Source organism: Gossypium arboreum, chromosome 4 (genome assembly GCF_025698485.1).
Source record: "Gossypium arboreum isolate Shixiya-1 chromosome 4, ASM2569848v2, whole genome shotgun sequence".
Lineage (NCBI taxonomy): Eukaryota > Viridiplantae > Streptophyta > Magnoliopsida > Malvales > Malvaceae > Gossypium > Gossypium arboreum.
The window spans coordinates 105,105,409-105,123,548 of record NC_069073.1 but is presented as its reverse complement, the minus strand read 5'-3'; the positions used below and the strand labels follow the sequence as shown (position 1 = coordinate 105,123,548).

The window sequence follows — 18,140 nt, the reverse complement described above, 5'->3', positions numbered from 1 at the left end:
GGATAGCGGAGAATATTGTTTGGTTGAAAGCTGGAACATATTAAGGATCTGATTATCCAAAAACATATGTATGAATTCGGTTAATATTTATTGCTATAAATATCACAAACAAGGTCAATTTTCAAAATTATATTTTTCCGCTGTACAAGAAAACCGTTTTCAAACTGAGTTTCTTCTAATAGTACCCTGGGCCAAAAATTTGCTCATCACGAAGCTAGTATGTGACTCTTGAATTGACGTATAGCATTCCTACTTTTCTGGTAATCGAGAGGTTTAAGAAAACCTTTCCTATGACTAACGTGTGTCAAATGTTGGTTAGGAGACTTGAACCATTTCTGGAAAGTTGAAACTTAACTCCTTATGGATGTTAGGCTATTTAATATAGAAAAGAGGAATTCCTTTCACTAGATATCAGATTTCTTTAAAAAAAAAAATTTCTTGTCGATTAAGTTTTCTTTAAAGTCTTTAAGTGTCTTTCCCCCTTCTTCCTAATCTTCTCTCTTAGTTTCCATCTTCGAAGTTTATTCCTTTAGAGACATTATCTACCCTAGGTAACTCTTCTTTCATTCTTTTTTTTTTTCCGTAACACGGTACAATTTTTTCATGCCCTGAATCAGGCCAATGTAAGGAGGAAGAAGAATGAACTACAATGGTTGGGATCAGAGGGATTAGGGTAGCAATAGGCCTTCTTCGGTAAGCGGGCATAGGCTATTCAACCACAGAGTTAGAACACCAATAAAGTTAATATTTTACAGATGTATGGCTACCCATGAGGAAATGTTCAAACATTTATCAACAAGGGGAATCAAATTGCCCAATTTTGCCTACGATTTCAAAATCGTGGAAGGAGAATGTTGGTTAAGTGACTCTTGCAATGGGTTTATTCTCTTGCTTTACTTATTATAGGTAGGCTTCTATCTCCCCTTTCATCCTTTATTTTGTAAGGTGTTAAATGACTATGAGATTTCACTTGGGAGGCTTACTGGTCCTTTTTAGTGGATACCGATGGCTTACTTCCTTGACTGGAGCAAGCACTATGAGCCACCATTTCTTGGCATATTTCAACATTTTTACTAGTTGGAGGTCATCACTCAAGGGGTTTCAATTGGGATGGTCCACTTCTGCACTCGTGAGGGCTACAAGTCTATTATTTAAATTTCTTCTTCAATTTTCCACTTGGATCACCAAAATTTCATACAAGTGAGAAAGAAACTTGATTGTGGGTTTGGCTTTTCTACTAGGTGGTCCATCCCTTATGAGGCTGTTTGTCTCCAGCGATAAGCAACCATTTTCAACCTCTATAGGGAACATCATGACTGCTTAAGGATAGGGCGTCCCTTAAAGTTAGAAAAACTCTTAATAGTAAAGAACATTTTTCGTTACCGTTTAGAAGAGCAAAGTCGTAATGGATTTAGATTGGTAAATTTAACATTGGGCTCAGACTCCAAAGAGTAAATCTTGCTAGTGAAGCATGGCCTTATGAAGTCACCGATGAATTGGCCCAGCCTAGTGAAGAGAAGAAGGGAGTCTTCCAACCTCTCTTGTGAAGACCAATGTATACCTCCTAAATGTCTATCTCCTTCAACATTTGTGTGAGGAGGGGTGTCATATCCTATACAACCCTTGCTAGTACTATTGCTAACCCTTTTTATTGTTACTGTATGTTCATTTTCTTTCCTTAACTCTTTCCGAAATCCATCACATACAGATGTGAAGGTTCTTATGAAGAGTTAGCAAGAGGCTTTAGTGGTAGCTGATGTTAGGTCACGGGTAGTTAACAGCAGTTGTAAGAGGTAGAGGCTAGAAAGAGAGTCCTTCAGTGTCTGAGGAAAGGACGAGGCTAGATTGATCTGCCACAGACTTGGTAAGGAACCCTTGGTCCCTGAGAGGGAGTCCCCTATCTTTCTTTTAGCCATCTCTGCATCTCCCACAGAGCCAAACGATATGCGACCTCCTCCCACTCTTATCGGTGTTTCTACCCAGGGTTCCAATCTAGGACGCTACTAGTTTCATCACGCACACATTTCTAGTCAGTGCTCTCTATTATACTCTGTCTTCTGGCGACATAAAAATCTTTTTTCCATGGAGAAAGCACATAGGCATAGGTTAATATCCTTTTTTCCCACTCCTGCTTTAGCAAAAAAGAAGACAGGGGCTTGCTCCCAGAGCTTAAACAATTCACCCACCCATCTTCTTCATCCAAGGGCATTCACAAACCCACATTTGTTGAGTTGATGGGTTATTTCTATATGATGGCTGTGGAATGGGAACTTATGAGTTGGGCCCTCCAATAGGCTTAGAAGGAGGTTAAGGATATGTGCACAGATTCTAAAAGGACCATCATTTTTGGCAAACAATCGCTTGCTCAACTTCGCCAATCCAATGATGCATTTGTTCTCCAAAATCGCGAACTTACCCAATCTGTCTTTATAGGGAAGTAAAGTACCAGGCATTGACAACTTGAGAAAAAAATTAGAAGAAACGGTTCGCCAACTGGAAGTTCTTGAGAAACAACACCTCACTGCTAAGGAGCAAATATAAAAAGAGAGCAACGAGGCCCTGGAAAAATTTGTGACAGATACCAAGAAGGGTATTAAGTCAAAATTGTCAATTTTAAGGTCCATCCTTATGTTGCATATACAAGTCGATGTGGGTCCCTTCGATGTATACTTAAACTTCAAACGCATGTGATATCTCGCCAAGAACGACCTTGGCTTCGACATCTTAAATCCCAAGGGAGCTATATGGGAAAAATTTCAAAGAAAATGGAGAGAATCCTAATGTTCAACTCTAATTCTTTAGATAGTGTTGCCTTAGAGAATGAAACCCTCGGTGATATGACCACCTCTCCCGCCCAAGGTGAGCCTTGAAATTTATCTTATTGTAAACTTATACTTTCTCGCATCTATTCTCCTAGTAAGATTTTTCTCTTCCTTTCTTTCCTATTCCCATTATACTCACCTTTCTTTCTATTATTTCCTAACACAATTATCACCAATCATACAATGATTCGCCAACCTATACCTATTATCATCACATTTATTAGCTTATAATAACTTAAGGAACTAAGTCAGATCTACTTTAACATGTATATAGGGGCTATTTCATATCTTCATATGTCTAAAGGATCGACTAAATTGAAGATCTGATACCACTAAATTTGTAATACACTATACTCGACCTAATCGCTAGGTCCGGGTATCGGATGATACAATAAAACATATAACTTAACGGTATTTCTAATTCTGTTTTAATTACATGTGTAACGCCCCGTACCCGAGACTATTTCCGGAGTCGAACACGAGGTGTTAATAGACTTAATTCATTACTTAAACAGCTCATACAATTTATTTTAAAATTTCCAGACAAGCTGGCTAACTGCATCACAGTCGCTTTAAAAATCATATCTCGAGTTCCAAAACTCGAAATCCAATTCCGTAAATTTTTCCTGAAACTAGACTCATATATCTATCTACTAATTTTTTTTCTAGAATTTTTGGTTGGGCAAATTAGTACAGTTTATTAGTTAAAGTCTCCCCTGTTTCAGGGTTTGACTACTCTGACCTCTGTGTATTACGAATCAGATATCTCCCTCTACAGAGCTTCAATGACTATGCCGTTTGTCTCTAATAAAACTAGACTCAATAAGAAATCTGTAAATATAAAGCATGACTTCTAATTATCTTTGTAAAATTTATGGTGAATTTACAAAGTCAGAACAGGGGATCCAGAAATCGCTCTGGCCCTGTTTCACAAAAATTTAAACATCTCATAAAATATAACTCATATACCTGTTTTGTTCCATCCATATGAAAATAGACTCATAATTATTCAATTCCATATACTATTCATCATCTAATTGTATCTCTACTATTTTTAGTGATTTTGCAAACTCACGTCACTGGTGCTGTCTGAATCTATTTTATGGTAAATTTTACCTATTTCATGGTTTCCATGGATTAGCTAGCAATTTAGCATACATAACACCAAATATGATCATGATTAGCCATTCCAATGGCTAATCATTACCAAGCATTTCCATACCACTCAATAACCATATCATAAGACCATATATACAAAATGATTATAATGCTATACATGCCATACTCAAAATATACAAGCCATTATGCCAAGATGGTATACTTGGATAGTGTGAGCGAGCCTCCGACCGTTCCGATTTCGAGCTTGCTTGTCAAAACTACAAGGAATGAAAAGGAGGAGTAAGCATAAATGCTTAATAAGTTCACATGCAAATAGCAAGTAACATAACCATATAAGCAAACATAAAACATCATTTGCATAATCATCACCAAGACATTCATATCACATTTTCATTTATCATCTTACCATATTGTTGTTATATCGATTTTTCAACCCGAGGGTTAAGTACATACCTGTTCAAAGTATCCATTTCACAACACTTACCAATACGTCCCTTTCATCTTGAGTATTCCTCCATTTTAGTAGAACTTTACCCGTTGAACACATCGGAATATAATTCGGATACATGGAAAGTTTGCACATAAGTGCCACATATGTAGCCAAGCTACCATGTAACCCGCCCATAAGTGAACTCGGACTCAACTCAATGAGCTCGGGCGTTCGCATCCATAAGTGAACTCGGACTCAACTCAACGAGCTCGGATGCCTAGTTACATCTCTCGAACTCGGACTCAACTCAACGAGTTCGGACATTTGCATCCATAAGTGAACTCGGACTCAACTCAACGAGTTCGGATGCTCAACCATCCTAGTGACATGTCACTTGTATCCTAATCTATTCCTAAGGTTCAAACGGGCTTTTTTCCTCGATCTCACATCTTTTCCGTCTTCCACGGAATATCGGAACCGATACTCGGTGATAGTTCATACTCATCAAGTAATTCACACAATTACATATTATTCAACAATAACCACAAAGCATAATATTTCATGATAATAATCAGCATCATATCATATAAACAACATTAAATTGTTTAAAATGACAATTATGTTACTACATTTACACATGAACTTACCTTGTATGCGAAAATGGCTACTTTTACCATTTCGTCCACAACTTGGTATTTTCCCCATTTTAGCCCGAATTTCAGTTTTCCTTGCTCTATCATTTAAAATATAGTCTAATTAGGACTCAAATTATTCAAATTGACCCAAAATCATATTTTGGAAAATTACAATTTTGCCCCTAAACTTTTGCATATTTACACTTTTGCCCCTAGGCTCGGGAATTAAACTTTATTCCTTATTCTTATGTTTTATAACATGCTGATTATTTTTCCCTTCTATGGCAACATCAAATTCTCACTCTAACATGTACTTATGACTATTAGGTATTTTTACCGATTAAGCCCTTTGCTCGCTTTCACTTAAAACCGAGTAGCACAAGTTGTCTAACATAATTTAAAACCTCATATTCTATCATAAAACACCAAAATACACAAATTTCACCTATGGGTATTTTTCCAAATATGAACCCTAGGTTGAATTATTGCTAGCATAAGCTTAATTGAGCTAGGGACTCCAAAACGTAAAATCATTAAAAGCGGGCTTGGAATCACTTACTATGGAGCTTGGAAGCTTGAAACAAACCCTAGCTATGGAGAACCCTTGAAATTTCGGCCTAATGAAGAAGATGGACAAAATTGGCTTTTAATTTTGTTTTTAATTCATTTTAATAACTAAATGACCAAAATACCCTTACTACTAAACTTTCCAAAAATTCCTTCCATGTCCTAATTTTGTCCATGAACTTAAAATTGGTCAAATTTCTATTTAATACCTCCTCATTAATATTCCAAAACAATTTCATACTAAAAACTTCTAGAATGCAAGTTTTGCAACTTATTCGATTTAGTCCCTACTTTCAATTTAAGCACTTTAAGCATAGAATTTCATCACGAAATTTTCACACAATCATGCAATCATATCATAGACCTTAAAATAATCATAAAATAATTATTTATATTTCAGATTTTGTGGTCACGAAACCACTATTCCGACTAGGCCCAAAATCAGGATATTACAACATGCTTAAACAATTTAAATTTCAAAATCTAACCATTATTAAAACTCATTCAAAACCAAGTATAAGTTCTTAAAACCTCAATTCCAATAATTGATTACAAATTTTAAATTAAGACTAGAATATAGATATAATCAACAAAAACCCTGAGGCATGGCCCCTGGAGATGCCTCTCTATATACATGAATAGCTACCCCACCCATCACTGGTCTTTGGCAGTGTCTGGCTTGATCTCTTCACTCGGTTCCTGAGTCAACTTCTACCCTACATACAAGTAGTAAAATTTTGTAAATTCAAGAGAACTTAGTGACATCCTTACCCATTGTATTAATAGAGAATTTATTAAATGTAAAAGGTGTGGGATTTTATGTTAAAAATTTAAAACCCTTAAATTTTGTGGGAAAATTTTCGAAATTCTCGCTGGTGTAACCAATGCCTTGCTTTCTTAAGCAAACCTTCTACGAACATGACCATCGAAGTGATCATAACCAAGATCTATCTAGAATTAATATCTTATAGGTCTTGACCCGGTTTACCATTGTTCTAGACCTTTCTTATACTTTTCGTGATATACCTAAACAAAAATACTCATTTTCTCCATTTTGGATTGGCAACAACTTTGGGCAAATACCTAAGTAGTTGCTATAACTACAGATCCCTTACTTGATTCCTTTAAATCACATTGAACTCCAAAGATAACTGTTATACTAATTCAGCTATAACCTATCTTTTGTCTTAACTTATGTTAGAGCCCATTCCTGACTAAGGTCTCTCTCTATTATCCTCATTCACGGACTTCAACATGATACTTAGTTGGCTGAATCAGCACTCTCTTTTTCCCGAGAGGACTCGTACTAGCAATGTAACCTAGTGTGCTTACTCATCTAAACTCCAATTAATGATATTTTCCAGTAGACTATCTTATGCTAACAAGACCTAATTGGATATCCTCTTTCTCTAAAGATCTCTGACGGATTTACTGATCAGACTATTTAGCTTAGATTCTGTATTAATGACTTATATATTGTACCTAGTGTTATATTACTTGACAACTACTAACAAACTAATAATGATGGATACTCTAAGTCTTAAAGAAGGTATCTATTTTATTACCTCTACCTTACTAAGATCACATATACCCATTTTCTTATCCCATCACAATTTGATGGTTTCTTTTTTCTGCTATTTAATTGCATCTCAGCCGCTTCTAAAAACTTTTCTCCTTTTCTTAGTTTAACGGATGCTCTTACTAGCTTGTTTATCTACTTTCTCAATGCATCTAGTCCATCATGTTATACTACCCACCATGCAAGTTATCCAATGATGTCCCCTTTTTTGTGCCCTATCAGTTGCTTATTAGTTCACCATCCTAGTGGACTTCACATGCTGCCATAGACGAGCTATGGTCTTACACAATATGAACCCCTATTTAATGTCCTAGTGGACACCATATGTTGTCATAGTCAAACTATGGTCTTACACATTATGAACCCATGTTTAATGTCTTGGTGGACTTTTTATGTTGCCATAGCTGAGCTATGGTCTTACATATTATGAACTGATGTTTAATGTCCTAGCGGACTCCATATGTTGCCATAGTCAAGCTATGGTCATACACATTATGAACCCATGTTTAATGTATTGACGTACTTCTAAATCTGAGAAATTAATAAACCTCTTACAAGGTGTCACCCCGAAGGACCTATTAATCACCATTGCGGTGTCACTCCATAGAGTCGATAGACCATCGTCACAGTATCACTCTAGCGAGCCAGTCGATAACATTCCACGATGCAACCAAACTCCCTTGTATTCTCTTAACAAATCCACCTATTCTTCCATTCCACCACTTATTCCTAACTTCATTTACCACATCAAGATAAAATACCTCTGTACTCCGCATACAATATTAACTCGTATTTTCATACATTTCATTTCACTAGTTATTATCACATACAGTACACAATTCATCTATTTTCAAGTTACAACAAAAAATCATTCAACAACTAAACTTGCAAGAATACACACTCACAATATTATGCATACACTGACTACTCATTATTCATATTCATACACAATCATAGTCCTAGTCATGACTCAGAAGCATCGTTCTAATAATTTTCAATTTACTTAATCATGGATTCTGTACATAATAAGTACCATAATTAAAAACTCCTGATTGTATACTCATTACGAAAGCAATTCATCCAACTGTTTGTCTAATGACCTCATGTTGTGTATGTTACCTTCATATGATATCCTTGATTCTTTTGAGTTAAATTCATTCACTTAATACAATCCTATTTTATCTCATTGTCACCATTGTGTCTTCTTAATGGACCACTATCAACAAATTACTATGATAAATTGATCGTTCAAGAACGGGCAGCCTATAGCCACATTCCATATTTATCAATCTACATAATACCAATGAGGGGATATCATTAAATTTTTAATTAAGCTATAAATTCCATTATTGCTAGTAAAACCATGTCATACACAAGTCATGTACCTAACATACCGGTTATGAGCTCGATCATCTTTATAGCATAAGCCTCCACTTATAGCAAAACACATGAGTTACATATTTATGGTCAGTGACTAACTCAGGATTTAGATAAATCACACCATGAATGTCACAAATGAATTAATTCGCAAATGGATTCATAATTAATTCAACTTGGGTCCAGTCCAATGTATCATTTTTCCAATGAATACATCTATGTTTCTACTCGTGGAGTCAAATGCTCCAATAACCAAGACTAGCTATCTCCCCAATTGAAATTGTATATGACAAAATAAACCTTCTAAGTATTTGAATCAAATACTCACTTTGATTCTTTTGCGCGATTATGGACTCTTTTGGATTATCTACTGAAGTAAGTTATCTTTCTTGCAATGTAAACGTTCTTACAGTGCCACTTATCATCAGTTTGAACTTAAACAATCAATGAGCTAATATTTGCTTGTCACAATTTCGCTCCACATGCAAAACATGAAAGACATAATAGTGAAATGTAAAATTAACTTTATTTATTCATCGTTCAGATACATAGAAAACAATTACATGTTTACTACAATATGGGAACATTTACCAACAAAAAATTTCATAAACAGTTTTAAGAGTTATGATAGATAGAATCTAAAAATGCAATGAAATAATTAGATATAGGAGACAAATGATAATAATTTATAAGACCAATATGATAAAAAGGGTAGAGCAAATTGGATCTCAATCTTCTTTTATTGTTGATATTGCTTTATATATCATATTAATAAATAACTTAAAATATTAAAATAAAAATAAAAGAATAAAAGTTATAATTTTAGTTATTATGAAAATTCTTCATGTTGAGGGTCAACCCATATAAACAGCGAAATAGAAAAGGTAGAAAAGATTGAACATATAAATTTTACGTGGAAAACTCCTCGGAAGAGGATAAAAACCACGAGCTAAAAAAACTTCACTAAAATGGAAAATAATATGAACTTGTACAAGATGGAGATAACCTAAAAACAAACAAACCCTGAACCCCAGAAACAAAACTCTTTGACTAAATCACGGAATTCCCTTAAAACTCTCTCAAAACTCTCTTAATCTTCTCTTAATCTTAATATGATGAAGATGTCAATTTTAAGGGTACAAAAGTCATATTATTGGATGAAATTTGTGATAATATATGAATAAAATATCCTTAGAATAATTGGAGTTTAACTGGGAAAGGAAAGCAGAGTTTAACTTGAAAAATGAAACTTGATTCATGTAGGAACACGTTGCCATGTCTCAATGTCCCGAATCAGCTCGTCATGATGTCATCCGTTGTTGTGATGTCGAAAACTCCTCATCGTGACATCGTCACTTGTTAGAGGTGTTGTGAATCTGAAGTCCTCATGTCACGAGACAAGTAAAGGTACGTGTCTAAAAGGGTTCGAAAATGTAAGGTACACTCCACAAATCTTCACCTTGACTCGTATTTTCTCAACGCTTCCTTTTTAGAGCCCCGTCAGGGGCCTAACTTGATTTTGCAAGAAACTTCATTAAGTCTGAGCAGTGCTTGAACTTGGAAACTGAATAACTTTTAGTGTTTTATGTTTCTAACTCCTACACCTAGAAAAGAACCTCTTTTATTCAAAAGGATCTTACCTTTTTCGCTTATATGACTATATCTAACACCTGATAGTGTCCTGATAATCTCGTCGTGCATCCTAATCTAAACAGTATCAATACTGATTACTTTACAAGGTGAACTATTCCCCATGAGCACAACTTCACCTTCAACTGCATTATATATGGAGAACCAGTCCTTTTGGGACACATTTTGTAAGAACACCCCGAATCTAGGATCCACTCGGACGTAAGCTTAGAACTTTTAGTCATAGACAGTAGCAACCGATCATCACCCTTGTCTTTAGCCACACAAGCATCGGCTACCGCCCTATCGTTGCTCTCAACGAACCTTTTGTTCTTATTTTGCAACTTATAACACTTTTCCTTAATGTGAGCTAACTTCTTGCAGCAACCACATGTCTTGTCTTGATTCTTAGACTTTGATCCAATCCTACTTCTTGCAACCAAAATCGAGGCTTGCCTATCTGACTTGTTATTTGAACCAAACTCGTTGTCGAGTTTACCTTTGCTGAACAAGTTTCCCTTCATAACCTCGAATGAGAGTTTATCTCTACCATAAATCAGGGACTCCTTGAAAGACTTATATGAATGGGGAAAAGGGCATAACCTGATCTTCATCATCTATATTAACCTTGACATTCTTTAGATTGTTCAAGAGAGTGACATTGAATTATGTGATCCTTAAAGTGCTCAGGTTCACCCATACGGAACATGTATAGACATTTTTTCAACACCAATCTATTAGCCAGAGACTTTATCATGTATAAGGTTTCTAATTTTCTCCATAAGATTGCTGTTGTTTTCTTTGTAAGCACCTCTTACAATCCATTGTTCGTGAGGTACAACTTAATTGTTGACAGAACCTTTTCATCAAGTTCATCCCATTCTGACTGATTCATATTTGTGTGCTTTTGTCTTGTAATAACATTCTTTAGATCATACTGAACCAGAATAGACGTCATTCGAACATGCCATAATTGAAATTTGTGATTCCATCGAACTTCTCGATATTGAATCTTGTTGTTACCATCCTAAATGAGTCAGATGCAGAATTCGAACCAAGCTTTGATACCAATTTGTTGGGGATCGACTCGTATAAACAATGAAGTAATAAAGATAGAGAAGATCAAACACAAAAATTTTACGTGGAAAACTCCTCCGAAGAGAATAAAAACCACGGGTAAAGAAAATTCACTAAATAGAAAATAGTCTGAATGAGTACAAGATGGAGATTATCGAAAAACAAACAAATCCTGGACCCTGGAAACAAATCTCTCTGACTAGACACAAAATTCCCTTAAAGCTCTTTCAAAACTCTCTTAATCTTAATATGATGAAGATGTTAATTCTAGGGTTACAAAGGGCCTTTTATAGGCTGAAATTCATGTGAATATATGACTAAAATATTCCTAGAATAGTTAGAGTTTAACTACGAAAAGATAGTAGAGTCTAACTAAGAAAAATAAACTCGATTTATGTGGGAACATGTCGCCAGGTCGCAATGTCCTAAATCGCCTCATCATGACATCGTTTGTCATCTTGACGTCGGGAAACTCCTCGTCATGACGTCACAGCCTGTTGGAGATGTTGCGATTCTAACGTCCTCGTGTCGTGATACAAGTAATGATAAGTGTCTGAAAGAGTCTGAAAATGCAAGGTACACTCTACACTTCAAAAAAAAAATGTAAGTAAAAATTTATGTAACTTACATGTAACTAAAAAAGCTAAAAATTATTATTTAGCTACTAACGTTTTTGAAATAGGCCACAACTTGAGTTCAAATATACAATTGATGGAGGTAATCTATCATTGAATAGTTAACGGAAGGCTAATGTGACATGTTTTTATTGGTAAAATAACAAATTTAGTTTTTCAATTTTTACACATTCTATCAATTTAATATTATTCTAAAAATTTTAAAAATAAAACTTTAAAAATAATATTTCCAAGCTAATCCTAAGAAATATGAACACCCAATCAATAGGTAACAACTTGGGTTCAGATATACAATTGATGGAGGTAACCTATCATTAAATAGTTAACAGAAGGCTAATGTGTCATGTTTTTATTGACAAAATAAAAATTTAATCTTCTAATATTTACGCATTCTATCAATTTAGATATTATTCTGAAAATTTGAAAAAAATAAAACTTTAAAAATAATATTTTTATAAAGATTCCAAAATTTTATAAAAGTACATAAAAATTTTATAAAATAAATAAAAATTTGCACATTCAAGTATTTGAAACTTGGGCATCTATCTCATTGTCGGAAATTAAATATCTTTAATTCTATATATTTGTTTTCCAATGACATTTGACATGTTAAGTATGTTGATTTCTCTTTGGTATCCGAATTTAATTTAACCACCATCTATACATTACTTAGCTATAAAACAAAAATCAACAAGGGACACAATAGACTTCTAAATTAGGTAAACTATATTCATGGTGACTCTAGAATAAAGTTTATCCTATTTTGGTCATTCTAATTAAAATAATTATGCTAATTAGTCACTACCATTAAAAATTCTATTAATCACTAATTGAAAACCTTGACCTCCATTGAAAATTCTAGCCTTCCCTTTGTGATATGGACACCACCATCGCTTAAGCTCTAGCACCATTGTTTGATCATCATTTTCTCTCCTCTTTGTTTCCAAGCTCAGCTTAAAGTAACTTCTTCAATGGTGTTTTTTTATATCCCTTAATTAATATGCTTTTTCTATCACATTCTTTTTTTCCCTAATGGCGAAGCCAAAGTTTCAAATCATGGTCGAGCCTGTGACTTTCTTCGACCTCTCAGCCAAACACCTTTCAGTCTACTTTCTCTATCTTTCTTGTTCTACCTTCAAGGTCAACACCCATATCGACTCTCTCATTTTACTGTTTATAAACCCTAACTGAACCCATTTTGAATCCCTCCATTCTTTTTCCCAAAACATTTCTTTTCTCCACACTGTTTTAGTTTCCCCCGTTAAATTGATTTCCATTCTAGACCAAACGATGTCGTTTTGGTATTTTCTAATGGGTTCTTGTTTCTAACATATTTCCTTTTGATTGAACCAGTTAAAATTTAGAGGGTTTAAAAGGAGTCATAGTAATCACTCAAAGATTTTAAGGAATCCATTCTCAAAGCATTAATTTAGTCTATTGTTCATAAAAAAAAGCAATCAGTTTTGGATAAATTCAGAGTGTTTAAGATAAATGGAGTAAAAAGGAAGGAGTTTGAGTGGAACTGATGGTTCTCACTCCTTGCTGGCAATGAGCGTGATAATCGGAGGCCAAAGGATGGTGTTAGAGATTAGGCAATGGCAGTGCAAAGGGGAGGCCAAGGTTTTTAGTTGAGAGGAGATTGTTGATAACCCTAATCCGTTAGTGATTAATGAAATTTTTAACAATAGTAACTAATTTGCATAATTATTTTAATTAGAATAACTAAAAAAAAGAAAAAAATGAAAGTGACCAAAATAAGATAAACAATTTTATAGTGATCATGAGTGTAGTTTACCTTCTAAATTTGAGGAGACTAAGGGAATGCCCATAGTAAGAAATTAATTTTGACTAAAAAACAAACAAAAAAAAATTTACAAATGTTATTTTACTAACCCAATTTAAATTTTACAAGTCTCAATTACTTTGTATAAATTTAGAAGAGCCTTTTTTCATAATTTTTAATTTAGATTTTTTTTTTTAGATTTTAAAATTTTAAATTATTTGTTGAGTCCTGTACGATAAAATAATACCAAAACATTAATGGAAAGGTTGAGTAAAGGAGAAATCAGTTTGGTTCAATTAAGCTTTTTGAATTTTTTAACCGTCCATGATAACTTGCTTCAGTTTATTTCTTAGGTTTTTCATACTAATATGATTAGAAAAAAAAATGATAAATCTAGATACGATCCTAGATGTATATTTTCTATTTGATATCGGTTGACACGGGTATATAAGTAATGTTATACTGTTGAATAACAAGCCTTCAATTATCTAGTTCTAGAGAATTTGTGCGCTTAGGAGTCCTTGATGATTAAATAAACTAAGATTTTACCGTGACTGCAATCTTAGAGAGACATGAAAGTGAAAACCTATGGGCTCGCTTCTATAACTGGATAACCAGCATTGAAAATCGTCTTTACATCGAATGGTTTGGTGTTTTGATGATCCCTACCTTATTGATCGCAACTTTTGTATTTATTATCGCCTTTATTGCTACTACTCCAGTAGATATTGATGGTATTCGTGAACCTATTTTTGGATCTTTACTTTACGAAAATAATATTATTTATGGTGCCATTATTCCTATTTTTGCAGCTATAGGTTTGCACTTTTACCCAATCTGGGAAGCGACATCTGCTGATGAATGGTTATACAATGGTGGTCTTTATGAGTTAATTGTTTTACACTTTTTGGTGTAGCTTGTTACATGGATCATGAGTGGGAACTTAGTTTCCGTCTGGGTATGCGCCCTTGGATCACTGTTGCATATTCAACTCCTGTTGTAGTTGCTACCATTGTTTTCTTGATCTATCCAACTGGTTAAGGAAGTTTTTCTTACGTTATACTCGTAGGAATCTCTAGTACTTTCAACTTCATGATTGTATTATAGGTTGAACATAACATCCTTATGCATATGTTTCATACGTTAGGCATAGTTGGTATATTGGGTGGCTCCCTATTCAGTGCTATGTTTGGTTCCGTGTTAACTTCTAGTTTGATAAGAGAAGCCACAGAAAATGAATCCACTAATGGAGGTTACAGATTCAATCAAGAGGAAGAAATTTATAATATCGTAACTACTCATGATTATTTTGGCTGATTGATCTTTCAATATGTTAGTTTAAAAAATTCTCGTTCTTTACATTTTTTCTTAGCTACTTGGCTTGTAGTAGGTATTTGGTTCGCCGCTTTAGGTATTAGCAATATGACTTTCAACCTAAATGCTTTCAATTTTAACCAATCCGTAGTTGATAGTCACGACCTTTTTGAAATTTGTGTTTTAGGACTTATGTTGACGAAATGTGATTTATTTTTATAGTTTTTGAGCATTATTTGATAAAAGTACAAAATCTTTTTCATAAATATTTTTAAAATAAATTGAGTTTTCAAGTAAATAAAAACAACCAACTCTTATATAGTATTTTTGAAAATAATTTTTATATAGAAATATTAAATTATTTTCACATTTTTATATAAATTATTATTTTTACTTTATAAAACTTAAAATTAATTATAATTATTTTGTTTTTTTTCTCGTCCCTATGATTAATGGTCAATTTGAGTAGGACTCAATTATTAAGTGTAAAAGTTGAAGGTCTTATATATAAGAGGTCAAAATAAACCTTTAATGGTACAATTTTAATGAAATAACCATTTAACTCCATCTAATCTATAATTGATAATACAAGGATTACTACAGTAATCTCACTATGTTTACACAGTTTTCTTTCATTAGAGGTAAACATACAAGGGGGACATAATACATACTTTTAATTAGTGCCATAATCAGAAACTAATATATGTCAAAATTGGATTTGTTACCATTCAAATCTCAACCCTAGTATAGTGCGAGTCATTACATGATTGGATTTCCCGTAACTGCTCTCTGGAAGATATACTTTCTCCATGTGCCTACCATCTATATCTGTGTTCATGTTAGGTCCATTTCAAGTTTTCAACTCTACCCAAAAAGCTCCCTTTCGTTGCCAATGAAACTGCAGGAACTTGCTCACTACACATTTTTCACAGTAAATAAAGGCTCAATAATTTGGATATGGACCATTCTCGATCATTTCTCTGGATTAAACAACCAACAAAGTCATCTTCTTGGGTTTTGATTTCCATCACAAATCACACACTTCAATGCCCTTATATCACATTATAATCCCAGTGGGGACCCTTAAATAATGCATCCAAATCCCATGTCCTTTTTTCATTATAATCTTAAAAAAAAAAAAAAAACTCAAAGAGTAAACGAAATAGGAGCTTCTTTTCATTCATTAGGAATCTGACTCACTTCCTTACATTAATTATGTAATAGTCACAATATATCCTGAGATAGCAGAGATGCTCACACTGGACAGAAAAACAAGTAAATATTAGTACTTCACTCTATCTATTGGCAAGCACCAAGTAACCGTGGCGGCAACAGGCAAAACCTACGACAAGCCATGGCTACTTTATTCTAAAAACACATAAACAACAAAACATATTATTTCTTAAAGACAAAGGCGTCTCTGCTTCCAGGGAGCTTTGGCTTTGGTCTCTAATCATTTACAATTGCAAGGGTTGCAGGTGCAGTTGTCTCCACACTTGCAGCCGTTCTCAGCCCCGAATTCCATCTCAGCTCCCTCAAAGTGTCTGCCATGCATTACAAAAAAAAAAAAAAAAAAGGATCAGAATTCTTGATTATCAAAACTTCAAAATGAAGATTTTGTTTTACTTACGCTTTCTGGGGTGCTACACCAAGAACCAGAGTCTCAGTTGTGGTCATCTCGGCAACGTTCAGGTCTGGGTACATCTTGCATCTACAAAAATCAAAGAGACCCCATTAAGGCAAACGAGATTTTGGACTCATAAGAACAAAAAGAAAAAGGAAAATATTTACCCTCCACAGCCACTGCCACACTTGCAGCCAGAACCGCAGCCACAGTTTCCACCACAGCAAGACATTTTTCAGTGATAAAGAAAACTGGAGTGATTTCGATGCTAATGAAAGGGGCTAAATGAGTATGAAAGGCAAAACACACTTGTAACGAGTTTGAGGAGAAGAGGCAAAGGGTCTTTGAATTTATAGACCGAGAAACAGGAGAGAAGTTAATATCAGACGCCCACGTGTCAATATTTGACGTCATGTACTTATCCGGCGGGTATGGTTTCAAAGTAACGCTTGACATGCTCTCTTCCACGTATCTGTCGATATTATCTCTCCTCCTTTTGTTTTCCCCATCTTTGAATCACCGTCCGATTCATGTCCGTTTTGATCAATGGTCAATAACCGCTCAGAAGCTTGGTGGTAAACCTCTTGAGAGGTCTAACTTCTCATACATGGGCTCACGTAATTTAATATATATAAATTTAATTTTGATTTAAATAAATATATAGATTTATTTTTATATTAAATAAAATACAATTATTTGAATATATAATATATAAATATAAAATAATGTTATATTAATAATATTAATAATTTATGAGAATTGAAATAAATTAAAATTTCATATTTGAATTTATATAAAATCAAAATTAATATATAAAATTACATACTAAAATAAAACGTCTCATAGGCTAAACAAGAAGACTAAAAATATTGGATGTGCCTAAACTGGATCCCATAAGATTATGATATACAAGTCATTTACAAAGAGACATAAGCTATCGGCACCAAAACAAATATATTAATTTATTGAATTATGGAGTTTTGATAATTAAAAGGAGAATAATTGTGTCAACTGATCAGACGGTAAGAAGTATAGTTGTCATGGTAGGCCCACCTATGATTATCTTCATGGACTTCTTCTACTTCCTTTTGTAAAAAGATATTTGTGATTCTCTCCGGATTTTCGTGTCCATCCTTTCCTTTTCATCGCCCTTTTGAAACAATGGACAATGCTTTTACTTTTTAATCTCCCTTATGTTAACATTTATCTCTTATATTATTTGCATTTTGACATTTAAATTCTTTCCTATCTCATTATTCCTCATGTATTGATATATTTATATACTGTATACATAAATCATTATATTTGATATATTTATTTCTTTTATGTATATATTTGAACCATAATTAAAGTTTCATGTGTATAATCACATTAAATTAAAGTTCATATATTAAATTTTCTATTTAATCAAAATTTCATATATAATTTTAAGATTTGTCCCCATTTTAATACTTAAACTATTATTTCGTTATAATTTTTATCTAAAAAAGTAATCACGTTTAAAAATTAAGTGGTATATTCAACTAATAAGAGCGCAACACATGATGCT

The 18,140-nt window shown here is 33.8% G+C and overlaps 1 protein-coding gene and 1 pseudogene across 1 annotated transcript; one reads left to right on the top strand and one right to left on the bottom strand.

Moving 5' to 3' along the window:
- Positions 1 to 13,465: 13,465 nt before the first annotated feature.
- Positions 13,466 to 14,990, top strand: LOC128291602 (photosystem II protein D1-like; annotated as a pseudogene).
- Positions 14,991 to 16,121: 1,131 nt separating this feature from the next.
- On the bottom strand, positions 16,122 to 16,944 carry LOC108464208 (metallothionein-like protein 2). Its single transcript, XM_017764370.2, has 3 exons — positions 16,759 to 16,944; positions 16,598 to 16,678; positions 16,122 to 16,511 (listed from the first exon to the last, which is right to left on the bottom strand). The coding sequence occupies exons 1-3, from the start codon at positions 16,821 to 16,823 to the stop codon at positions 16,421 to 16,423; spliced, it is 237 nt and encodes a 78-aa protein (XP_017619859.1). The 5' UTR covers positions 16,824 to 16,944; the 3' UTR covers positions 16,122 to 16,420.
- Between the last annotated feature and the right edge of the window lie 1,196 nt (positions 16,945 to 18,140).